The 26,102-nt window shown below is 42.3% G+C and overlaps 1 protein-coding gene across 4 annotated transcripts in view; it reads left to right on the forward strand.

The window, feature by feature from the left end:
- SPATS2L (spermatogenesis associated serine rich 2 like) overlaps positions 1-26,102 on the forward strand; it is a 155,160-nt gene that overhangs the window by 54,012 nt on the left and 75,046 nt on the right. For all 4 annotated transcript variants that reach the window (XM_033947028.1, XM_033947032.1, XM_033947029.1 and 1 more), the window contains one exon: positions 1,777-2,008. In XM_033947028.1, coding sequence (XP_033802919.1) covers positions 1,777-2,008 — 232 coding nt within the window. The remainder of the gene's footprint in view (positions 1-1,776; positions 2,009-26,102) is intronic.

The raw sequence follows: 26,102 nt of genomic DNA on the forward strand, positions 1-26,102 counted from the left end.
GAAAGCAAAAATGCATTGTAGTAGCATTTACATGCATAAATTGGCTACATGTGTAAATGGCAACTTCAGACTGCTGCGATTTATGTGTGTAGAGGCCTGAAATGCACAGATTCAAAAGGGGCATATTGCGTATATGGCTGATCTGATCTCACCCTGGGGCTCATTAGGCAGTTTCAAATTGGCACTTAACAAAATAAGATAATTAAGATACCACTCTTTTCAGCTACAGTAGCAAAATAATGCTCAGAATTTACGAAGTTGGTTGGTTGAGCTGAGAACTTTTCAATACTCCTTAGTATAAGGATGCCAGAACAAGTATGTGCATATACAGAGGAGCAGTGATTTCAAAAACCTACACCTACAGAAAAAGAGTGGCATTCCTCAGCAACTTCCACATATAAGTCCCGTTGATTAGACCTGGAAGATCTGATTCTTGGCTATTTCTGTGTAGGAGTACAGGAAATTATAAACATATAGATGTAGACAATCAGGATCATAGCTCCTAGACCTAAATTTTTATATCTTAAAGGTTGTATGAAATATGAAGAGTCTAAATCAAGGGTGTCAAAGTCCCTCCTCGACTGCAATCCGCAATCCAGTTGGGTTTTCAGGATTTCCCCAATGAATATGTATTGAAAGCAGTACATGCAAATAGATCTCATGCATATTCATTGAGGAAATCCTGACTGGATTGCAGCCCTCGAGGAGGGACTTTGACACCCCTGGTCTAAATGCCCCCCTCAGTTACCCATTTCATGTCTTATGTATGTTTCAGAAAAGGTGGAAAAGCCAATGGGTTAATTTTTAAAACTATAGGAGTGTTTCTATAAAGAAATGTGTGGATCTAGGTGACAAGAAGATGTATAAATGCCAGTGTTATAATAATACATGCATGTACGAGGGTGGTTTGAAAAATTTGTTAAAAAAAAAGCAAGTTAAACTTGTAGTTTCCATCAAAGATTAAACACAGTCCAATGAGTTTCCAGTTTTTTCGTAAGCTATTTTTCCTACAATATGAAAAATTGGAAACTCACTGGACTAAGTGCCGTATAGAGAATCGTGCCTCCGGGAAAGATAGGTGCCGGAAATGTAGACCAGGGTATTCCAGGTCTTCATTTTTAGCACCTCTCTTTGTCATGAATTGTGCCTCTGTAGGTGCTTTAGGCCACCTAATACCACTTCTGGAATTAGGCAGCCTAAAGCGCCTACAGAGGCAAGATTCCAGCACCGTTTTTTTTAGGTGCTGGTAGGCGCCTCGAAATTTGGTTAAAAACATTGCTTGAACAGCATTTTTTACTGAGCTTGGGCACCTATTGGCATCTATAAAATCAGCGCTGGTTAGAGAATCCGGGCCTAAGTGTAGAGCCCTCCACGGATATTACATTGTTTAACTTGCTTTTTTTTTACCAAACTTTTCAAACTACCCTCGTATGTGTGCATATTTGTGTAAATGGCAATAGTCCATTATTTTATAAGCCCATTCCTGTCTTTGATGAGTGAATCAGGTGAATATTCACATGGATTGAATTTGGAAGGAGCATAGGTGGAGCACACAATAACTTGTGTAAATTATAGAATATTATAATTTTATAATAGGCTCCAAACTCAGCAGAGCCTTTTGTAAGTTGCTCAGTAAAATGTGAATATCCTAACCTGGACACTATTTCTTACATACAGGCCCTATGCAAAATGGGGCTTCAAGTGTCTGTATTTTCTTTTTTCTTCACCCAGTAGCTTATATAAAATAAGGTTTTTGTGTGATTGTTCTCATATTAGGTCAACAAGAGAAAGAAAAGCAAATCTAAATTCCTGCAAACTATTAAAGATAATGGTGACAAAGCTAACATGGCATCAGAAGAACCTCAGGGGATTTATGGCTACCATCTCAAAGACTATGATCAGGACAACTGTTCCAGTGAATTTACCAATGAGAAGAAAGAAATAATTTGTCATAAGGATAAAACCTCCACCCTTGAGAAACCATCTTTGATACAACCAGAAATCACAGGTTAGTTTGCTACGGAGAAGACACAGTTAGGGAGCTCAAAGAAGCCTTCATTTGTATAAGTCAAACATTTCCTGTCTCCACATTTGAAAACACTTCAGTATTGTGAGAATTCAGAACAATGGTTTGTTTTCAGAGAAAAGAAACTAAAATAATTTTCAGAAGTCTGTTATATCTAACATTAGCAGCCATGACCTTTCTGGGATTCACCCCTGGCGTGCGCCCAGATCCCCAAGGGTTCAATTTTTATGATTATGATAGTAATCTACTGTATGTACCAAGGAAAAGCAAAATATCAAACATAAAAGAAAAATACAAATAAGTAAATATAAACCATTATAACACACCCAAAAGAGCTGTTGTCAGATAACAAGAGTCAACCTCTACTCCTTGGTTTTTGATTGGTTTTATCTGTAGAGGGTTTTCTTTCCTGTTATGTTGGGGTTTTTTTTTTTGTTTTGTTGGATAAGACTTGGAGCTTCATTAAATAATAAGAATAGCCTTACTGGGTCAGACCAATGGTCCATCAAGCCCAGTAGCCTGTTCTCATGGTGGCCAATCCAGGTCACTAGTACCTGACCAAAACCCAAGGAGTAGCAACATTCCATGCTACTGATACAGGGCAAGCAGTAGCTTCCCCCATGTCTTTCTCAATAACAGAGTATGGACTTTTCCTCCAGGAACTTGTCCAAACCTTTCTTAAAACCAGCTACGCTATCCGCTCTTACCACATCCTCTGGCAATGCGTTCCAGAGCTTAACTATTCTCCGAGTGAAGAAAAAATTTCCTCCTATTGGTTTTAAAAGTATTTCCCTGTAACTTCATCGAGTGTCCCCTAGTCCTTGTAATTTTTGACGGAGTGAAAAATCGATTTACTTGTACCTGTTCTAATCCACTCAGGATTTTGTAGACTTCAGTCATATCTCCCCTCAGCCATCTCTTTTCCAAGTTGAAGAGCCCTAACTGTTTTAGTCTTTTCTCATACGAGAGCAGTTCCATTCCCTTTACCATCTTGGTTGCTCTTCTTTGAACCTTTTCTGGCGCCACTATATCTTTCTTGAGATAAAGAGACCAGAACTGAATACAATACTCCAGATGAGGTCACACCATGGAGCGATACAGGGGCATTATAACATTCTTAGTCTTGTTAACCATCCCTTTTTTGATAATTCCCAGCATCCTGTTTGCTTTTTTGGCCGCCGCCACACATTGAGTGAAAGGTTTCATCATAGTCTGGCACTTAGATACACACGACCTGATGGATTCAGGAAAGGGAAATCATGTTTGATGAATTTACTTCAATTTTTTGAGACAGTGAACAGACAAATAGATAGTGGAGAACCAGTGGATATTATATACTTGGACTGCCAGAAAGCGTTCGACAAGGTTCCACATGTAAGACTTCTCAGGAAACTACAAGGCCATGGAATAGAGGGAGACATACTAAGATGGATAGGCAAGTGGCTGGAAAACAGAAGGCAGAGAGTGGGCATAATTGGGAAGTTCTCAGACTGGGAGAAAGTGACTAGCGGTGTGCCCCAGGGCTTGGTGCTTGGGCCCATCCTATTTAATATTTTCGTCAATGACCTAGAAGAAGGAACATCCAGTGAGATCATCAAGTTTGCAGACGACACAAAGCTATCCCGAGCAATCAGATCGCAGAAGGATAGCGAGGAACTCAAGAGCGACTTGTGTCGATTGGAGACATGGACAGAGAAATGGCAGATGAAGTTTAATGTGGAAAAGTGCAAAGTGATGCATTTAGGCAGAAAGAACAAGGAACACAAATATAGAATGTCAGGTGCAACTCTGGGAAAGACCGAACAAGAAAAGGACCTGGGTGTACTGATAGATAGGACGTTGAAACCATCAGTGCAATGCGCGGTGGTGGCGAAGAAAGCAAATAGAATGCTAGGCATGATAAAGAAGGGAATCACGAGTAGATCGGAGAAAGTAATAATGCCACTTTATAGAGTGATGGTCAGACCACACTTGGAATACTGTGTCCAACATTGGTCTCCATACCTAAAGAAAGATATAAAACTGCTGGAGAGGGTGCAGAGACGAGCAACAAAGCTAGTGAAAGGTATGGAGAAACTGGATTACGAGGAACGACTTAAGAGTCTGGGGTTGTTCTCCCTTGGGAAGAGGAGACTGCGAGGGGATCTGATCAAGAATTTCAAAATTCTGAAAGGAATCGACAATTTAGAGCAGGAAAAACAGTTATTTACAATGTCCAATGTGACACGGACAAGACAGCATGGACTGAAGCTGAGGGGGGACAAGTCCAGGACAAATATCAGGAAGTTCTGTTTCACGCAGCGAGTGGTGGACACCTGGAATGCTCTCCCAGAGGAGGTTATTGCGGAATCCACTGTTCTAGGATTTAAGGGTAAACTAGATGCACATCTCCTTATGAGAGGCATAGAGTGATACGGGGCCTCCGTGTGTGCAGATCGCCGGACTTGTTGGACCTAAGGTCTGATCTGGAGATGGCAGTTCTTATGTTCTCATATTGTCTACGATGATACCCAGATCTTTTTCTTGGGCGCTAATCCCCAAGGTGGACCCTAGCATCTGGTAACTGTGATTCAGGTTATTCTTCCCAATGTGCATCACTCTGCATTTGTCCACATTAAATTTCATCTGTCATTTGGACGCCCAGTCTTCCAATTTCCTAAGGTCCACCTGCAATTCTTCACAATTCGCATGCGTTTTAACAACTTTGAATAGTTTAGTGTCATCTGCAAATTTGATCACCTCACTCATTGTTCCAATTTCCACATCATTTATAAATAAGTTAAATTGCACCGGTCCCAGTACAGATCCCTGCAGCACTCCACTGTTTACTCTCCTCCATTGAGAAAAGTGATCATTTAACCCTCCCTCTGTTTTTTATCCGATAACCAATTCCTAATCGACAACTGAACTTTGCCATCTATCCCATGACACTTTAATTTTCTCAGGAACCTCTCGTGAGGAATTTTATCAAAAGCTTTCTGAAAATCTAGATACACTATCAATCGGCTCCCCTTTATCCACATGTTTATTCACACCTTCAAAGAAGTCAAGCAAATTGGTGAGGCAAGATCTCCCTCGGTTGAACACATGCTGACTCCGTCTCATTAAATCATGTTTGTCTACGTGTTCCACAATTTTATTTTTTTTAATTGTTTCTACCATTTTGCTTGGCATTGAAGTGAGGCTTACTGGTCTGTAATTTCCTGGATCTCCCATGGAGCCCTTTTTAAAAATCGGCGTAACATTAGCCACCCTCCAATCTTCAGGTACTGCAGATGATTTTAGCGACAGGTTACAGATCACTAACAGCAGGTCAGCAATTTCATGTTTGAGTTCTTTTAGTACCCTGGAATGTATACTATACGGTCCTGGTAATCAAATACACATTTCTGAATTATAAACCCTTTGGACCTTCCTAAGAAAAGCCATACTGGGGCAGACCAATAGTTTCAAGTTTAATAGTTTTTTGATTAATCGCTTAATCGTATTTCTAAGCGATGAACATGTTAAAATTACAATATTTGGGAGACAATATAATACATAACTATATATAACGTCCTGGCGGACTAATGGACTAACTTAACAAACTCATAAACACAAGGAAAGGAGGGAGGTGAAATACAAAATCATTAAAGAAAAGCCGGACAATCAAGGAAAAATACAAAAAGGGAAGCAAATAAAAAGCCATTTAGCCCAGTATCCTTCTTCCAGCAGTGACCAATCTAGGTCCCAGGTACCAGTAATTTCCCATGCTACCAATACCACTATGGACTTTTCCTCCATAAACTTGTCCAAATCTTTTTAAAACCCAGATATGCTAACCATTGTTACCACATCCTGTGGTAATGAGTTTCAGAGTTTAACTATTCATTGAGTGAAAAAATATTTCTTCTTATTCATGTTAAAAGTACAATATTACCATGTAACTTCATTGAGTGACATCTAGTCTTAGTACTTTTTGAAAGAATAAACAATTGATTCACGTTTACTTGTTTTACACCACTCTGGATTTTGTAGATTTTTAGTATATCTCCCTCAGCCGTCTCTTTTCCAAACTGAAAAGCCCTATCCTCTTAAGCCTTTCCTCTTGCAAGAGGAGTTCCATCTCCTAATCATTTTGGTGGCCCTTCTTTGAACTTTTCTAATTCTACTGTATCTTTTTTAAGATATAGCGACCAGAATTGCACACAGTACTCAAGGTCACATCATTGAGTGATACAGGGGCATTATATTATTCTTTGGCTTATTTATTATCCCTTTCCTAATAATTCCTAGCATTCTGTTAGCTTTTTTGGCCTTTGCTATCTACTAGGAAACGATTTCCGCATATTATTCGCAATGACCCCTAGATCTTTTTCTTGGGTGCTGACTCCTAAGGTGGAACTTAGGGCTCCTTTTACAAAGATGCGCTAGCGGTTTTAGTCGCACTAGACGCTAACGCCTCCATAGAGCTTGCGTTAGTATTTTCTGTTTAGCACAGGGTTTGCGCATGCTAATCTTCAGCGCATGCTAAAAACGCTAGCGCACCTTAGTAAAAGGAGCCCTTAATGTACAGCGCTATGTATGTCTAGTGGTGCTATAGAAATTATAAGTAGTAGTAGTAGTAGTAGCAGTAGTGGAATTTAACATCAGGTATCCATGGTTTGGATTATTTTTAAGCACATTGTGCGGCTGGAGTTTTTTTAACTTTGGGTGATACAGACGGCAGTTGAACTGTGAACTGTCCACATGGAGCGGCTGACTTGATTTTAATGTGCATTTGTTCCTTCTTTGTTTATATGTAGTTCACATAATCTTTACACAGAGATTTTTCCTCTTGGTGCAAAACTCCTGAAGCAGGCCTAGGACCGAAACACAGCTATGTCTAATTTGATGGACATTCTACATTAAAGCTATCCATTTATTTATTAGGATTTTTTTCTGCCTTTTTGAAGAAGTTCACTCAAGATGGTGTACAGCAAGAATAAGTCAAACATAAGCAGTAGATAATTACAGTAGTAAAAAATAAAATCAGATTACAATACGTGTATAACATAGTTTGTGTCAACCCAATGCACGATAAAACATTTTAATAGACAGCATAGGGTGTAAGCAAAGGAGTGTATAAATAGAGGAGATAGAGTAGCAGAGGTTAGAAAATAAGGGACTAATTTGAAGAAAGTTGCACATAAGGTCAAAGTAGTGCTTGAAAATTATCTCATCTAGGGTAGGAGTGGATAAACATGTCCTGCTGGGATTCTTTGCATGTGCAGAGACACATAGAATTCTCCTTTCCTCTTCTTCCTGAAGTTACTTTTGAAAACTTGGACTACTGGAATTATGAAGTAGATAACAAAATGTTTAAGACGGTAAGGGGCCCTTTTACTAAGCTGAATCAAGCAGTTAGCATGAGTTTTACTGTACATTAGGGAAAGGATTTGACATACCACCTTTCTGTGGTTAAAATCAAAGCAGTTTATATATTACTAGTGTTTAAGCCCATTACATTAACCGGTGTCTTTCTGTGTGTCTGTATTTCTTTCTGTCTCTCTCCATGCCCCCCTGTCTTTCTGTGTGTCTGTCTTTCTTTCTGTCTCTCTCCATGCCCCGCTGTCTTTCTGTGTGTCTGTCTCTTTCTGTCTGTCTCCTTGCCTCCTTTCTGTCTCTCTCTCCCTGCCTGCTGTCGGTCTTTCTTTCATTCTGTCTCTCTCAGGCAAGATGTCTGATCACAGCTCTTCTCCCTTTTACCTCCGGCTCCTTGGCTTCCCGGCAAGCGAACCCAGTCACAACGCCGAAGGTGGTCATGTTCCCCCATGCCCAGCAGCCACACTCGGGCTGGGGAAACCCCTGCTAGTCCTTGTCTGTGTGCCTGGCAGTGTGCCTTGACCCCCTAGAGGCCTGGACATTTGCTTTCATTGAGGTGCAGGCTGGCTGGGGTGTTGGAGGGGGGAATCCATTGCTGCATATGCGCAAGAGGACGGAGGATGGAGGCCGAAGGAGAAACCGTCGCGGGCTTCTACTGCACATGCGGCGCCACAGAGCACGGACGCATGGAGTTTCAACTGTGCATGAACGCTTAGGGTTTCATTATATATTATGAGTTTGGTACTTATTTTGTATCTGGGGCAGTGGAGGGTTAAGTGATTTGCTCTGAGCCATGGGAGCTGCAGTGGGAATCAAACTCTGTTCCCCTGTTCTCAGACCACTGCACTAAACATTAGGCTACTCCTCCACTCCCATGGACCCATGCTAACAGATAATAGAGCTTATTTTCTGTTGAAACAATTCATTTATTGGTTCAGGCACTAGTACTGTCCAATATTAATTATTGTAACATTATTTATAGGTACTGGGATCGATTCTGTTCAGTATGTTTGTGAGCAACATTGCTGAATGGTTAGAAGGTAAAGTTAGCCTTTTTGCGGATGATACAAAGATTTGTAATAGAGTGGACATCCTGGAGGGAGTGGAAAACATGAAAAAGGATCTCAAAAGTTAGAAGAATGGTCTAACGTCTGGCAACTAAAATTCAATGCAAAGAACTGCAGTGTGATGCATTTGGGGGGGGGGGGTGGTAGATGGAAAGGCTGATAAGCACAGATGGAGAGAGGACCTTGGGGTGATTGTGTTTGAGGATCTAAAGGCATCTAAAACAGTGTGATAAGGCGGTGGCTGTATCCAGAAGGATGCTAGGCTGTATAGAAAGAGGAATAACCAGCAGAAGAAGAGAGGTGTTGATGCTCCTGTTTAGGTCATTGGTGAGGCCACACTTGGAATATTGTGTACAGTTTTGGAGGCCATATCTGGCGAAGGATTTAAAAAGACTTGAAGTAGTCCAGAGGGAGGCAACAAAAATCGTAAGGGGTTTGAACCAAAAGGAGTACAAGAAGATACTGAAAGACCTAAACATGTATATTCTAGAGGAGAGATGGGATAGGGGAGATATGATACAGACATTTAAATACTTGAAAGGTATTAATATAGAACCAAATCTTTTCCAGAGAAGGGAAAATGGTAAAACTAGAAGGCATAACTTGAAGTTGCAGGGAGGAAGACTTAGGAGTAATGTTAGGAAATTCTTTTCCACGGAGAGGGTGGTGGATGGCTGGAATGCCCTCCCGAGGGAGATAGTGAAGAGGAAAATAGTGATGGACTTCAAAAAAGCATGGGATAAACACAAAGGATCTCTAATTAGAAAACAAACAAATGATATATATTAAAGAACTAAGGCTGGTATTGGACAAACTTGTACGGTTTATGTCCCATATGTGGTGTTTTGGTGTAGGATGGGCTGGGGAGGGCATCAATGGGAACTCCACTAACTTGGAACATGAAAACGTTACTGGCCAGACTTTATAGTAGATATCCTGTAAACAGCAGGATGGTTGGATAGGCTGGAGTGAGCTTGGACGGCAACTTCAGCAGTTGGAATCTAGGACATTACCACATGGATTTGTCTATGGCCCAGAAATATCAAAGAAAAGGCAAGTTAACTTAATCACATATTTCTAATAAGAATAATTAATGGGCAGAATAGATGAACCATTCAGTAGTGCTGCCCGATTAAAAAAAAAAAAAATTTCATTTCAATTCGATTCAGCCTATTGAATCGATTTTTCAATTCGATTCAATATTCCTGCCCAATTGGGTGTTTTTTTCAAACATCCTGGTGGGTTTATTTTATAGCCTCTTCACCCCCTTTGCCTTCTCCTATCCACACTGGTGCTGTGGTGTAAACAAAATAAACAAACAAAAAAGATTTTTCCTCTCTGTTAAATCCTAGCTCACGTTTGCGGTCTAACACCAGCTCTGGCAGGATACATGTTTCAAATCTGGCATATTTTAATCACAAAACTGAAAATAAAATTATTTTTTCAACCTTTGTTTGTAAGAACATAAGAATTGCCGCTGCTGGGTCAGACCAGTGGTCCATCGTACCCAGCAGTCCGCTCATGGGCCAGCCCCCAGGTCGAAGAACTGAGACCAGCCCTACCTGCGTTCGTTCTGGTTCAGCAAGAACTTATCCAATCTTGTCTTGAATCCCTGGAGCGTGTTTTCCCTTATAACAGACTCCGGGAGAGCATTCCAGTTCTCTACCACTCTCTGGGTGAAGAAGAACTTCCTTACATTCGTACGGAATCTATCCCCTTTTAACTTCAGAGTGCCCTCTCGTTCTCTCTACCTTGGAGAAGGTGAACAACCTGTCTTTATCCACTAAGTCTATTCCCTTCATTATCTTGAATATTTGGTCATTATCTTGAATGTCTGGTCATTATTCAAACCTTGTTGGTCCCAGGCTCTGGTTGTCTTCCGATAACTTATTTTCCAGGGTCTCCTTCTTTCTTCTTTCTCAGTGCTAACCATCCATCTGCCATCTCTGTCCTCCCACTTCCGTTTCCCTTCCCTCCCCAGGAGGTCTGGCATCTTAACTTTTTTTCGTCTCCATCCACAGATCCACCTTTTCTCAACTACCCTTTCATCCAGCATCTCTCCCTCTTTCCCCACCACCCCAGGGTCCACCATCTCTCCCTTTCCTTTCCCAACTACCCTCCTATCCAGTATCTCTATCCCCCCTCCACACCATCCCTTGTGTCCAACTTCTCTCCCTTTCTGTTCCTTCCCTCCCTAAATCCCATTGTCTACCATCTCTCTCCCCCTCTCCTCTGTTTTTAGACCCATTATTTCTTCCCCCCCCAAAGTCCAGCATATGCACGTCTCTTTGAACCCTCCCTTCGTGTACTTCTACCACAGGGCCTCCCTCCCCTGAAGGTCTGTCCCTCCCCTGAAGGCCTGCACCTCCCCCTGAAGGCCTGCACCCCACCCCTGAAGGCCTATGCCACTATACCTGAAGGCCTGTCTCCCCCTTGAAGGCCTGTCCCCACCCTTAAAGGCCTATGCTCCCTGAAGACCTGCATCCCACTCCTGAAGGTCTGCTTGTCCCCCTTGAAGGCCTGTGCCACCATCCCTGAAGGCCTGTCCCCTCCTTGAAGGCCTGCATGCCTATCCCACCCCCACCCCAAAAGACTTCTCACCCCCTCCACGGAAGGCCTACGTGTTCCCCCTGGCCTCCTGCGCACCGTTTACCTAATATGATACCTGCAGAGATTGCGGTGCTAGCGATCTTTGCAAACTGCTTCAGAGCTGTTTCCTTTGCCACGGTCCCGCCCCTCCTCTGACGTCAGAGGCAGAATCACAGCGGAGGAAACAGCTCCAAAGCAGTTTACAAAGATCGCTAGCACCGCGATCTCTGCAGGCTGCTCATATTAGGTAAATGGTGCGCGGGAGGCCAGGGGGGAGACCAGAGGGGAAGCCGGACACTAGGGGGGGAACCGGATGCCAGGGGGGGATGTCGGACAACAGTACTAACCGACTGACCCTCCTCCCTCGCCCTCTAAAGCAGGTGCGGCAGTGGCCGGCCAGCAAGAGCAGCGCTGCCATTCCTGCTATAGGGGGCGAGGGGAGAGGGTCAGCCGAATCGGGAAGCTGATTTTTTTTGTTGTTTTAAATTGATTCAAATCGATTCACCCGAAGTGAATCGGTGAACTGATTCGAATCGTGAATCGGGCAGAACTACTGTTCAGGTCTTTATCTGCTATCATTTACTATGTTACATTACATTACATTAGGGATTTCTATTCCACCATTACCTTGCAGTTCAAGGCGGATTACAAAAGAATTATCCAAGATGTATTACAACAAGAACTTACAAAAAAAAAAAATTGGTCATTTTCAAAAAGAGTAAGAAATGGGTAAGGTTATTTGTTTGGGGTAGTTGGCTTTAGTGAGAGGTGGAGTTTGAGACTTGCTCTATTGTTTCTTTTTTCAGAGTTTTCTTGAAGAGTATGGTCTTTATTTCTTTTCTAAAAGTATTGTAGTCGAGGGATGCCGTCAGTAGATTGACGATTTGGTTGTCTAGTTTGGCTGCTTGAGTGGCCAGGAGGCCATCATATAGTTTTTTCCGTTTGACCTCCTTAATTGGGGGGGTATAAGAATGGGGTGTGAGTTTTCCTATGTCTGGTTGCGGTGTTGTGGATGAGGCGGTTATTCAGGTAGTTTGGACTGTCTCCGTATAAAGTCTTAAATAGTAGGCAGTAGAATTTAAATTGTATTCTTGCTGGGATTGGAAGCCAGTGCGATTGGAGATATGCTTCTGTAATGTGATCATGTTTCTTTAATGAGTAGATGAGTCTTAGTGCTGTGTTTTGGATAGTTTGTAGTTGTTTTGTTATAGTTGTAGGGCTTGGGAGGTAGAGGATATTACAGTAGTCAAGTAAGCCTAGTATTAAGGACTGAACTATGAGCTGGAATTGAGTTTTCTCGAAGAATTTCCGAACTTGTCTTAAGTTTCTCATGACTAAGAATGACTTTTGTATTGTTTTATTGATTTGCGGTTGCATGGTGCAGCATCTGTCGATAGTTATTCCTAGCATTTTTAGGGTGGTTTGTATGGGGTAGTTGATTGCGTTGATTTCAATGTTGGTTATGGTTGGTATTTTGTTGTTTTCTAGAAGGATGAATTTCGTTTTATCTGGATTCAATTTCAGTTTGTGATCTTTCATCCAGGTTGCTATTAATTTTAGTGTTTGGTATATTGTGTTCGTCATGGAGAGTTCAGGTTGATCGAAGGGTATGAGAATGGTAATGTCATTGGCATAGCTGTAGGAGGTTATGCCTTGTTTGTCCAGGTGAGAGCTGAGGGAGGCTGTATAGAGATTGAAGAGAGTCGGGGATAGAGGGGATCCTTGGGGAACTCCGCAGGGGTTTGACCAAGGTTCAGATTTTTGTTTGTCTGATTTTACTCTATAGGTTCTTGATTTAAGGAATCCTTCAAACCATTGTGTATACTTTATCTGTGATACCTATTGTATCCAGGATTTGTAGTAGAATGTTATGGTCCACCAAGTCGAATGCAGCAGTAAGGTCTAGTTGTATGAGCATAATTTTTTTTCCTGTGCTGAGATGTTGTCTGGCTGTGTCCAAGAGAGATCCTAGTAGTGTTTCCGTGCTGAAGTTGTTTCTGAAGCCGGATTGTGTGGGATGGAGTATGTTATGGTTTTCTAGGTAATTGGAGAGGAGTTTGGCAACTATTATTTTGACGTAGAGTGGAATAGAGGCAATGGGTCTGTAGTTGGCTGTTTGGTCTATTGGTCCTTTGGGGTCTTTGAGGATCGGGATGATGATGATTTCGCTGAGGTTGGTAGGGTAGTGGCCGTTTATTAGCGAGATTTGTATCCAGTTTTGAAGAAGAGCGCGGAATTTTGTGCTGGATGTTTTTAGGAGATATGGTGGACAGTTGTTGAGGTCACAGGATGCATGGCTGTATTTTTTGTAGTATTTGTTGAATTCAGGCCATTGTATGTTGGGGAATTGAGACCATATTCTATCTGCTGCAGTAGAATCTCTATCTATGGGGAGAATTGTGAATTCGTTAGGATGGGTAGAGGTGTCATTGAGGGTAGCTCTTGCATTGGTAATTTTATTTTGGAAGTGTTCTGTTAATAGAGTGGCTGAGGGGGGTGTAGTATTGTTAGTGGTCAGGTAGGGTTTGGTGTCGGTTAGGGTTTTTAGAATTTGGAATAGTTTTTTGGTTTCTTGGGTTTCAGTGCCTATTAGGTTGGTGTAGTGTGCTTTTCTCTTGTCCTTTAATTGTGATTTGTATTGTTTGTTGATTTTTTTCCAGGCGGATTTTGTATGATCCGAGTTCGATTATCTCCATTTTCTCTCTAGTCGTCTACATTGTCTTTTGAGTTGTAGCAGTTCGGAGTCGAACCATTTATCTGATCTCCTGCTGGGTCTGGATTTGGTTTGCAGTGGGGCTAAATCATCAAGGGTGTTGGAGCAAAGTCTTTCCCAATGTAAGATGAAGTCCTCGGGGTTGTTTTCTAGAATAGTTTCATCTATTTTAGACCAGAATATGGAGGGCACGATGTGTTTGCTTGAGGTGTATGTTACTTTATTGAGTTTTGTTATAGTTTTTTTGTTGTTTTTGGTCCAGTTGATGTTGAAAGTGTAGGTGTAGTGGTCTGACCAGATGGATCTGGACCATGTTCCGTTAGATGTATGAATTTCTGTTAAGGATGGTTGGTGGGTCATGAAGGCTGCAATATCAAGTTGGTGGCCTTTTTCATGAGTTATTTGTGGATTTAGCATTTGGAAGGATAAGGCTTTGAGAAATGAAAGTTGTCTACTTGTTTGGATGATTGATCATCTAGGTGTAGATTTAGGTATCCTAGGAGTAGGTTGTAGGTTGCTATTAGTGAGTTTTGGTATATGAAGTCTTCCACTTCGGTTCTTGCTAAAGAACAGTTTCCCGGCGCTATGTAGCAGAGCATGCAGTTTAGTGTGTCTTTTAGTGTGGTGCTTGAGAGTTGGCAAGCTAAAAGGTCCATGTACAGGTTAGATGCTTTCTCAATTATATTAAGGGTTAGATCTTGTTTGATTAAGATTGCTATGCCTCCGCCTCTTTTTTTCTCTCTGCAGACCACTGTAATTTGTATCCTTGTGGGCAGACTTCAGTTATTCTGGGGTCTGAGTCGGATGTTAGCCAGGTTTCTGTGAGGAAAAGACAGTCCAGGTTTTCTTGTGTTATCCAGGTTTTTATAAGCTCTGTTTTTGGACCTAGCGCTCTGATATTTAAGTAGGCGCATTTGAGTGTGGATATCTCTGTGTGATAGTTGTGAGTTGTGTTTGGACATATAAGTGATTTGGTGTGCCGGTGTGGTTTAGTCTTAGTGTGTGTTGGTCTTCTTCCCCATGCTGTGGTAATGGAGTGTAGAGTGTTAGATTCTAGGTTTGAGTTTCTGTCACTTGATGTTCTCCTATTTTGGAAGAGAGATTTATTTATATCTGTAGCGGGTGTAGGGAGGAGGTTATTTGCTGCTGTCTTCCCGCTGGTTAAAAGAAGGATTAACAGTATGAAGTGCTGGGCTCGTGAGGTTAGCTTCATTTTGGGTTTTTATTTTATTTTATTTTTTGTTTGGTGGTTGGTGGTTGGTGAAAGGTGGTAGAAGGGTCTTTGGTGGTTTGGCTGCTGTTTTTCGGTTGGTTTTACGTTTGGTAGTGTTGTGGGGGTGGATCGCTTCTTGGTCGCTTTACAAAGATGCTATGAGCGTCTTAGACAGTGTAAACAGAAGTAAACAGAAACTAACAGAAACACGGGTGCTGAGAGACTTTCTGAGCCTTCCAACTGGCTCAGTGTAGTCTCGTCAGGTGGGGGGAGGGGCAGAGTGCACTCTCATGCCAGCAAGCCTCCCTGCCTGCTCCTGGGTCCAGCGATGTCTGCCCTGTGCAGTCCTGTTGGGAGGGGGGAGGGGCAGAGTGCGCTCCCACGCCGGCAAGCCTTCCTGCCTGCTCCTGAGCCAGCGATGTGGCCAAAGTGAGTTTCAAACGAGAAACAAGAAGTAAACAGAAACTAACAGAAACACGGGTGCTGAGAGACTTTCTGAGCCTTCCAACTAGCTCAGTGTAGTCTCGTCGGGTGAGGGACAGGCGGAGTGCGCTCCCACGCCGGCAAGCCTCCCTGCCTGCTCCTGGGTCCAGCGATGTGGCCAAAGTGAGTTTCAAACGAGAAACAATAAGTAAACAGAAACTAACAGAAACATGGGTGCTGAGAGACTTCTTGAGCCTTCCAACTGGCTCAGTGTAGTCTCGTCGGGTGGGGGGAGGGGCGGAGTGCGATCCCACACCGGCAAGCCTCCCTGCCTGCTCCTGGGTCCAGCGATGTCAGCCCTGTGCAGTCCCGTTGGGAGGAAGGAGGGGCGGAGTGCGCTCCCACGACGGCAAGCCTCCCTGCCTGCTCCTGGGTCCAGCGATGTGGCCAAAGTGAGTTTCAAACGAGAAACAAGAAGTAAACAGAAACTAACAGAAACACGGGTGCTGAGAGACTTTCTGAGCCTTCCAACTAGCTCAGTGTAGTCTCGTCGGGTGGGGGGAGGGGCAGAGTGCGCTCCCACGCTGGCAAGCCTCCCTGCCTGCTCCTGGGTCCAGTGATATAGGCCCTGTGCAATCCCGTTGGGACTATATTATGTTACTATGTTATGTTACTGTTATGTTGGCTGTAAGGATGTGTTAAAGAAACTTCAGTCAGTTCAAAATACTGTGACCTAGCTTTTTTTCAGAGTGTCAAAATATGAAAGAGCGATACCTGCTGATCAAATTACACTGATTACTAGTTGAGGCACGGTCAGATTTTAAGCTTTGTTTGTTAGTTCTTCAAAAAGACACAAAAATTGGGGCGTCCAAAATCAAAAGGCCACACTAAATAGTTAAAACAAACAGTCTTTATTTCCAAGGATATTAAATAAGAAAGACTCTGCGTCAGGAGTCAACATAAGCCTTATTGTATATCCTGTGAGAATTCAGTTCACAACAAAAGGAGCCTTATAGCAAATCTGATATGAGGTGGTAAACTTTCCAAAGCAAACAGGAACCAGTATAAATGTGTTAGTTCATCAAATCATATTTGGTGTCGCTCCAAGCTACATACAGGGATTAATACATTTATTGGATTGTACTCTTATACTTTATTCTAGGGCATTCTTAATCCTATATTTTCCTAAATATTATAAGGTTGTATACTGTATAAGTCGATTCACTCATCCCATTTTCCATATTTGGCCACTAAATGGTGGAATCAATTGCCTTTGGAAAGCAGGTGCCAGGAAAGTTATGTATTGTTTTGTAAGACGTTGAAAACTTTTTTGTATTGTAAATTTTTGCCCCCTGATATTCAACTGGCAGTATTTAACATTTTCTTAAATATTTCCCATTGCCAGCTACATTATAGCCTGATATTCAGTATCAGGCCATGTCTGGGCACCGACACTGAATATCGGGGGATTTTCTAGGCGGGCTGGCATCCCGGAACTTATGTGGGCAGGCATTAAGAGTTATGTGGCCTTGGCTGAATATCAGGCCAGGCCCACATATGTTTTTTTTGTTTTGGTTTTTTAACTTAAATCCCGTCCTCGCGTATCCCCTGATCTCACTGATCCATGCCCTTTCCCCCAGCCAAACCTTTACCTCCCCCAAAGTCCCCTCACTCCTGCCCCTTGCTCGCAGCTCCTCAAGATTGCCATGCTCTTGTGCATGATGGAGGAATATGCTCATCCACTGAGGATGCTGAGTAAGACACTGACTATGATGCCGCATGATGATTGATTTTGTTCTTTTTTTGTCTGGCAGGACTTACCATGTTGAAAAATTACAAGATTACTCTGATTGTTCCATGATTGAGGATGGAGTACCTCAAGGTTCTGCCTTGTTGGCTACTCTTTTTTTTAATGTTCAAATCTTTTTCAACTGCTCTGTTTGTTGCCCCTTTATCAAGTGTTCAGAAAGTTAGGCATAAATTTTCAGCTGTATGCTGATGACATTCAGTTTCTTATTCCTGTTAAGGAATCTTTCACTGTTGCTCTTTGTTAGACAGCTGTTTGCAGGCAGTCAGTGATTAGAAGTTGTTGATTCATCTTAAGCGTAATGTGGCAAAGACTCAGATTTTATGTGTTGGACGTGATAGTCAGTTGAATGTGTTTCCATCTGAAATTCTTTGGTGATGTGAAGATTCCTGTACTTAGTCAATGTAAATACCTTGACATTGTTCTTTATTCTGATTTGTCTTTTAAGCCGCAGATTAAGGTTGTGGTGTCAAAGGCATTTTTCAAGTTGCACCTGTTGAGAAAGTTGAAGGCTGATAATTTTTGCTCTCTTATTGCTTCTATACTGACTCCTGTGTTTGATTATTATAACTCTCTTTATCTTTGTCTGCCTAAATATGTGATCCAGGCAATTCAATTGGCACAGTATAGAATGTAAGATTAGCCTTACTCGGTCAGACCAAAGGTCCATCAAGCCCAGTAGCACGGCTAATTGTGAATGCATGATTTGCACTGGCTACTAATTCCAACTTGTATTGAGTTGAAAGTGTTGTATCTTTTTTTCAAACTGTCGAGGGATAATGGACCTGTTGCACTGGTATCATTGTTTCAGAGATACCATCCTCTACATTAATTACGTTCTGAGGACCAATTGCTACTTGTAATTCAGTCTTTTAAATCTGTTGCTTATTTGATTAATTGGCATTCTATATTATCAATACAGGGAGTTTGTTTGTGGAATGCATTATCTGTTGAAGTTAGAAAATTGCCAAGTGTTTTCCAATTTAGAATACAATTAAAGATAATTTTGTTTGGTCAAGTTTATCATTGAATCTTATTATATCGTATTACTGTTTTGTTTATTTATTGCGATTGTATGTTCTGATTTTAATTATGTATGTTTTATTGTAACCTGCACCGAATTGTGATATGCTGTGAGTAATAAATGTTTAAATACGGTAAATAAATAAAATAATTACTGCCCCAGTAATGGAACCAATATTTAGAGCATCTGTTTTGCCAGACAGCAAAAAATAAACAAAACAGTCTGACCCAAAACAAGATCTTTGGTTTCTGTCAAAACCAAATTTTTGACCTGAACTGCAGGATACCCATTTCCTAGGGAGTGGCATGCAAGAAGATTTGGAGCTGGAAAATTGCTAGGCTGTATAGTCCTGCATCAGTGGGCTCCAAGGATCTAATGTGAAGGGAGACAGCACCAGTCCTCCGAGACAACAGGTAGACAATTTCCTAAATTTTCGTGGCACTGACTTCAAACGCATGGGAGACTTCGTCCATCGGGCACTGCAAGACCATGCCGAAACCAATAATGTAGAGGCTATGTGGGCAAACCTGAAATCTACCCTACATGAAGCAATAAATCGCTATATAAAAACAACAAGCAAACGACGGAGGAATAACAGACCCCAGTGGTTCACTACAGAAATCTCGGACCTCGTTAAGAAAAAGAAAAAAGCATTTGTTTCCTACAAACATTCAGGAAGAGGAGCAGTAAAAGAAGACTATCTGGCCAAGTCCAAAGCTGTCAAAACGGCAGTCAGAGAGGCCAAGCTTCAGATAGAAGAGAATCTAGCAAAGGACATTAAGAAAAGGGATAAATCCTTCTTCAGGTACATCAGTGATAGGAAAAGAAACACAAATGGGATAGTACGCCTTAGGAAAGCAGACGGGACTTATGCAGAATCAGATTCCGATAAAGCCGAACTACTAAACGAATACTTCTGCTCAGTCTTTACCTGCGAGGCGCCAGGGTCCGGTCCACAGTTGCAAGCAAGGCATAGCTCAGATGACCCGTTCTGGAATTTCGAGTTTACACCCAGCAGCGTCTACTGCGAGCTATCAAGACTCAAAGTGAACAAAGCCATGGGACCGGACAATCTACACCCCAGGGTGCTTAGAGAGCTGTGTGATGTCCTGGCAGAGCCATTGTCTGTGCTCTTCAATCTTTCCTTGATGGCGGGAAAAGTCCCCTTGGACTGGAAAACAGCCAATGTAATCCCACTCCACAAAAAGGGCTGCAGGACAGAGGCTGAGAATTACAGACCGGTGAGTCTCACATCCATAGTGAGTAAACTCATGGAAACACTAATTAAGCATAAATTAGATACAATCCTAGACGAGAAGAATCTACGGGATCCCCGCCAACATGGATTTACCAGAGGCAGGTCCTGCCAATCCAATCTGATTAGTTTCTTTGACTGGATAACAAGGAAACTGGATGTGGGTGAGTCCCTGGACGTCGTTTACTTGGACTTTAGTAAAGCTTTTGATAGCGTTTCGCACCGCAGACTATTGAACAAGATGAAATCAATGGGACTGGGAGAGACGTTAACTACATGGGTCGGTGATTGGCTAAACAGTAGACTTCAGAGAGTGGTGGTAAATGGTGCCCCTTCAAAAACGTCAGAGGTGATCAGTGGAGTGCCTCAGGGCTTGGTCTTGGGCCCGATCCTCTTCAACATATTTGTGGGAGATCTGACTCAGGGGCTTCAGGGTAAAATCACATTATTCGCCGATGACGCCAAACTATGCAACATAGTAAGTGAGAACACTTTACCAGACAGTATGACGCAGGACCTACTTCTATTGGAACATTGGTCCTCGACTTGGCAGCTAAACTTCAATGCTAGAAAATGTAAGGTCATGCACCTCGGCAGCAGGAATCCATGCAAAACTTACACACTAAATGGTGAAACCTTAGTTAGGACCAAGGCGGAACGTGATTTGGGGGTGATCATTAGCGAAGACATGAAGACTGCCAATCAAGTGGAGAAGGCTTCATCAAAGGCAAGACAAATGATGGGTTGCATCCGAAGAAGTTTTATCAGCCGGAAGCCCGAAGTTATAATGCCATTGTACAGATCCATGGTGAGGCCTCATCTGGAGTATTGTGTACAATTCTGGAGGCCACATTACCAAAAGGATGTGCTGAGAGTTGAGTCCGTTCAAAGAATGGCCACCAAAATGGTCTCGGGACTCAAAGACCTCCCGTATGAAGAAAGGCTGAATAAATTGCAGCTATATTCACTTGAAGAACATAGAGAGAGAGGAGACATGATAGAGACGTTTAAATATATCACCGGCCGTATTGAGGTGGAAGATGATATCTTCTTTTTTAAAGGCCCCTCTGCCACAAGAGGCCATCCGCTGAAAATCAGGGGTGGGAAATTTCATGGCGACACCAGGAAGTTCTTCTTCACCGAAAGGGTGGTCGATCGTTGGAATGAACTTCCACCTCAGGTGATTCAGGCCAGCAGCGTGAAGGATTTTAAAAGGAAATGGGATACACATGTGGGATCTCTAGGGGGGTAAATTCAAGGGGGTAGGGTTGTTGGAGTGGGCAGACTTGATGGGCTGTGGCCCTTTTCTGCCGTCTTCTTCTATGTTTCTATGTTTCTATCTATGTTTCAGTCCGAATATTAGAGGTGAAATTAACATGACTTTTCTGGTTCTTATTCAGACCCCTGACGCAGGCAGTTAAACTGAAACATGGTCTGTGTTCAGTTCATCAATAAATTGAAGTCTGATTGCCCAAATTCTTGAAGGCCTCTTGTGCTTCTTTTTCCTGCTCCTTGTGTGGCTTGTACTTTGGTTTTATTCCACAGAGGTGGCGCAACACCTGCCAGCTGCACTTCAGTGGAGACCTAATTAAACATCGACACACCCAAGAACACAAGCTTGCAAAATACTTGTCATATCCCTTCTGCATGATCTACAGTCACTAGCTCATTGACTTCAAAACCCCTCTAAGTTCTGGGGACTTCATGTAGAGCACATGAAGTCCCCAGAACACAAGCAAAAAGCTCAAGAGGCTAGACTGGGGTAGAAGGAACCAGGGAGCCCAAAGGACCCTAATAAGCTCATTACAGTGGATGCATTGGGATGTTTTGAAGACAACAAAGAGGAGGAAGAGGAAAATGGTGAAGATGATGCCAAATGTCTCTTTCCAGATAACACATCTGTCACCCAGCTGGTTACAGGGAATGAAATGCCACTGTAGTAGGGCTGTAAATGAAATGCTTCTTAATATACCCTCTCCCTAACATTTTCCCTTTTTGATTCGATCCCTTTGAGATCAAACCCACCCTCAACATTCTTCATGGTCCAATTTCTCACCTCCCCCAAGGATTAAACTCTCGCCCACTGTCCATTGTCAAAAGCCTCTACCTCCAAGTATATAGCCCTCTGCACAGAGGCTGACCCTACCTTCACTTCCTTCTGGGGGTCTCTTTGGTGGTCCAATGGCCAGATTTCCCTGGGTCCAAATGGTGCAATTGACTCTTAGTGACATCATAGAAACATGACGGCAGATAAAGGCCAAGTGGCCCATCTAGTCTGCCCATCCGCAGTAAACATATCTCTCTCTCCGAGAGATCGCAGGCCCTCTTGAATTCAGACACAGTCTCTGTTTCTACCACCTCTTCCGGGAGACTGTTCCACAAAAGTATTTCCTCAGATTTCTCCGGAGCCTATCACTTCTTAACTTCATCCTATGCCATTGCAGAGTTTCCTTTCAAATGAAAGAGACTCGACTCATGCACATTTATATTACATAGGTATTTAAGCGTCTCTCAAGAAATGTAGTAAAGAGTATTTAAACGTCTCTATCAAATCCCATAAGTGAATATTAGGGGGTTATTGCTACCATATTGGAACCAGTACAATTCCAAGGTGGAAGCAGAAGAATCACTCCTGCCCTGGGCCCCTGGACCACTATGGAGACCCCAGGTAGGTCCAGAGGAAGGGTTGGAGGGCAGGGCTTGTTCTTGTGGATAAGATTTTTTTGATAGAGAGGGAAGAGCAGTCAGGGCAAGGTTCTGTCCTTGAGGGTTGGATCAGATTGGTGTGAAGTAACAGGGGGGTTTAATCTTTGAGGGGAAAAATTAGACCAGGGGAATGTCAAAGTGGCGTCTGTTACTTGAGGGAGATCAGACCTTGAGGAGTTTTAACCTCAGGGGAGATTGGATGGGAAGGGATGAGAGATATTAGCAGAGCTTTGGTAGTCCTTTAATTATTTATTTTTCTTTATGTGGGTCAGCACCACGTTACACGCTGGGGCAAATAATATGGATGCTCTGTGTGGTAAATGCAGGGCAGATTCTGGGCACATCTCCTTCATTTACTGCACAAGCTTTGCACTTAAAGCACACAATAAAATGCATTTTCCTACTGTTCAGTACTGTGGTCTGGATAGCTTTCACAAAAGACATGCCTACATCTTAATTTTTATACTTAAATGGGGTCAATCGGATGACATCAGCAAATCTTAAATACAAAAATATGTATCTTTTTGTGCCAAATGTTCAGTAACTGGATTTTTGAATTGTGAGATATCAAATTACAACCATGTGTTTCTTTCTTAACATAGAGATGAGAACAACTGTAAGTCTTGCATGATGTGGTTTAATGTAATGCCAGAAATATCTCCCAGATTGTACTAAATTTTTAGATGGAATTTGTCTCATATTCTAATGAAGACCTCTGTAAGTAAGATCATATGTGTAAATAAATATGATCAATATGTATACAGCCTTTTATTAGACCCAGCAAGTTTCTCTTGCTTCTTTGGGGTTCTAGCAAAGAACAAACATGTTAATGTTATTTCTTCCACCTTTCATGCCGTGGGGAAAAGCTTAGTATATCTGGATTTAATAATGGTGTGTTATCTGGTGGTCTACTGGTTTTTTTTGTTTTGTTTTGGGGTTGTTTTTTTTTTTTTTTTTTTTGGGGGGGGGGTTCTGCTGTTCTGGGTATGTGCAGAATGTACCCAGTTATCTAGATATCTCTATCTGAGTATATGCGTTCATGCATCCCCCAATCAGAGACATCAAACGAAAAAAACTGTACGATGGCCTTCTAGCCACACAAGCAGCAAAACTGGACTACCAACTCTTAAATTTACTGTTAAAGACCCCAGACTACAAATCGTTCAGAAAAGAAATAAAATCCTTGAAGACAAACTAGCACTGCAAGACTCATCCCAATTCTCTGAAGCAACTCGCTCTTTTCTTCAATTCCTCTGGAAATGGCCAGATAACTTCTTTTGTAATCCGCCTTGAACTGCAAGGTAATGGCGGAATAGAAATCACTAATGTAATGTAATGTAATTATCAGCCTTTGTTTGTAACTGTCCAGTATTTTACCCCATTTCATGTCAATTCCCCATCCTCCTTGCTAGTTAGTCCTACTCCTAAAACTGCAGCGATAGTCCTAGACCTGGGCCCAAAGACTGAACCTCCTTTTGGAACTCTGTACAACCTGCACTTTGATTCTGGCCAGTAGGTGTCACTATTTTGCGATAGCACTGTCTCTCTTTCTTTGGGTTGTTAATATCACTTGTGCAATATGTCCTACACTGGCTGACTAAAGAAACCTGGGAAATACATTCAAAAATTGTACTGAGCCATTTGGCCAACCCTAAAAAAGCTTTTTTTTTAAGGCTTTTTTTGGCTGTAGATATTTTCATATTAAAAGAGTGAAGAGGGGTTTCCTTAAGTATGCTGAAGCAACCTTTAGAGATCAGACATAAAAGTTAGAGGCTAAAATTTAACCGGCAATATCACTCAATAAACCGTCAATTTTCAACACTGAATGGCTAAGTTTATGGGTCAAATCAGTCCATGTAAATAGCAGTCCTATCTTTGGCTGTTATAAACATAATTGGTCAGCACCGAATATCGACTTAGCTGGTTTTTAGCGGCAAAAAAAGGATATTCAATGCCAATCACCAGCAGTGAATATCTGAGGTCAGTGCTGATCGCGAGAGTTAGGTGGGCTGCTTTGTGTGGTTTAAATATCATCCCCAAAGTCTTTTCTTTGCTTAACAATATTTTTCAATCAATTTTTAATTTCCTCTATGGTTTCTAAAGCAATCTTCAGCTCACCTTACCCAGGTAAAATTAACCAAACAATTTTGGTGGTTACTACTATTACTATTAATTATTTCTATAGCACTACCAGATTACGCAGCGCTGTACAGTCACAAAGAAGACAGTCCCTGCTCGAAAGAGCTTTCAATCTAGGATAAACAGGATGTCATGGATACAGTTAAGGGGAATGGTTAATCTGCTGGTTGGGTTGGTGGGCAGTAGGGTTATGGATTGAAGGCTATATCAAAAAGGTGGGTTTTCAGTCTGCTTTTAAACAAGGTAAGTGGCTTGGCAGACAAACTCAGGTAATTTATTCCAGGCATAAGTGGCAGCTAGATGAAAGGAACAAAGTCTGGAATGGGCACTGGAGGAGAACGGTACAACTAAGAGCAGCTTATTTAAGGAACGGAGTTTTCTGGGAGGTGTATAAGGAGAGAGAAGAGATATTGAGGGAAAGCAGAATGAACACACTTGTAGGTCAGCAATAGGAGCTTGAACTGTATGCAAAGGTGGATAGGGAGCCAGTGAAGTGATTCACGGAGAAAAGTGACATGAGTATAGCGAGGTTGATAGAAGATGAGTTGTTTAGCAGAATTTTGGTCACGTTGCAGGGAGGAGAGGTGGCACTGTGGGAGGCCAGTTAGAAGTAGATTGCAGTAATCTAAGCGTGAGTTTACAAGAGTGTGTACAAGAGTCCAGGTAGTGTGCTCAGAGAGGAAGGGGTAAATTTTGGTGATGTTGTAGAGATAGAAGTCAACAACAACACACTCCTAATTTGCCAAACAAATCCTAAACTAGAAAAAACAAGGAAGGCAACCAAGTCACATCAAGGTCTGTGAGGGGGAAGCTCAAAGTGCCTAACTTGGCTCACAACTTGCAAACCAAATATAGTGTAATATGTCAAAGAACATGTCACATTATATGATGTTATAGGGCGCTCTCAGTGTGAACCCTCAGTGATAGGAGCACAGCTCCGACACTTCACTTCTGGGCCAAGGCCATAAGCCTCCACCCGCACACCATCATCGAGCGCCCTGTGTGTGCAGAAATCAAACCAATCAACAATCAAAGTGAGTAAATGAAACTCAACACAAGCAACCCGCCCTCCAGCCTTCCTCTCTGCTTGTGTTCTGTTGGAGGCCAGGTTCCTGAAGAAGGGCTCCTCCCGAAACCAGCGCGGTTGAACCTCTCCTCCTGGCGCGGTTTTTCCGTTTGTGTGACAGTTTTGGATAAGTATTGTTTCTTTTGGACATGTTTTTCACTTTTTGGTATGGTTTTTGACTTTGTTTGTGATTTTGCGTGAGTTTTTTGAGGGGGTTTGGCTGGCAGGGTTTGTGTGGGGGTCGCCTAGGTTGCTTGTGTTGAGTTTCATTTACTCACTTTGATTGTTGATTGGTTTGATTTCTGCACACACAGGGCGCTCGATGATGGTGTGCGGGTGGAGGCTTATGGCCTTGGCCCAGAAGTGAAGTGTCGGAGCTGTGCTCCTATCACTGAGGGTTCACACTGAGAGCGCCCTATAACATCATATAATGTGACATGTTCTTTGACATATTACACTATATTTGGTTTGCAAGTTGTGAGCCAAGTTAGGCACTTTGAGCTTCCCCCTCACAGACCTTGATGTGACTTGGTTGCCTTCCTTGATTTTTCTAGTAGAGATAGAAGTGACAGGCCTTAGCAGTTTGTTGGATGTGTGTAGAAAATGAGACAACTCCAAAGGTTGTGAGCAAAGGAAACTGGCATGATGACAGTATTATTTACCGAGATGCAGAACAGAGGAGGAGGATCAGAGGGCTTAGGAGGTTAGTTTTATAAAGATCTCAACTCTAA

The sequence above is a fragment of the Geotrypetes seraphini genome, chromosome 5, assembly GCF_902459505.1.
Source record: "Geotrypetes seraphini chromosome 5, aGeoSer1.1, whole genome shotgun sequence".
In the NCBI taxonomy this organism is placed as follows: Eukaryota; Metazoa; Chordata; class Amphibia; order Gymnophiona; family Dermophiidae; genus Geotrypetes; species Geotrypetes seraphini.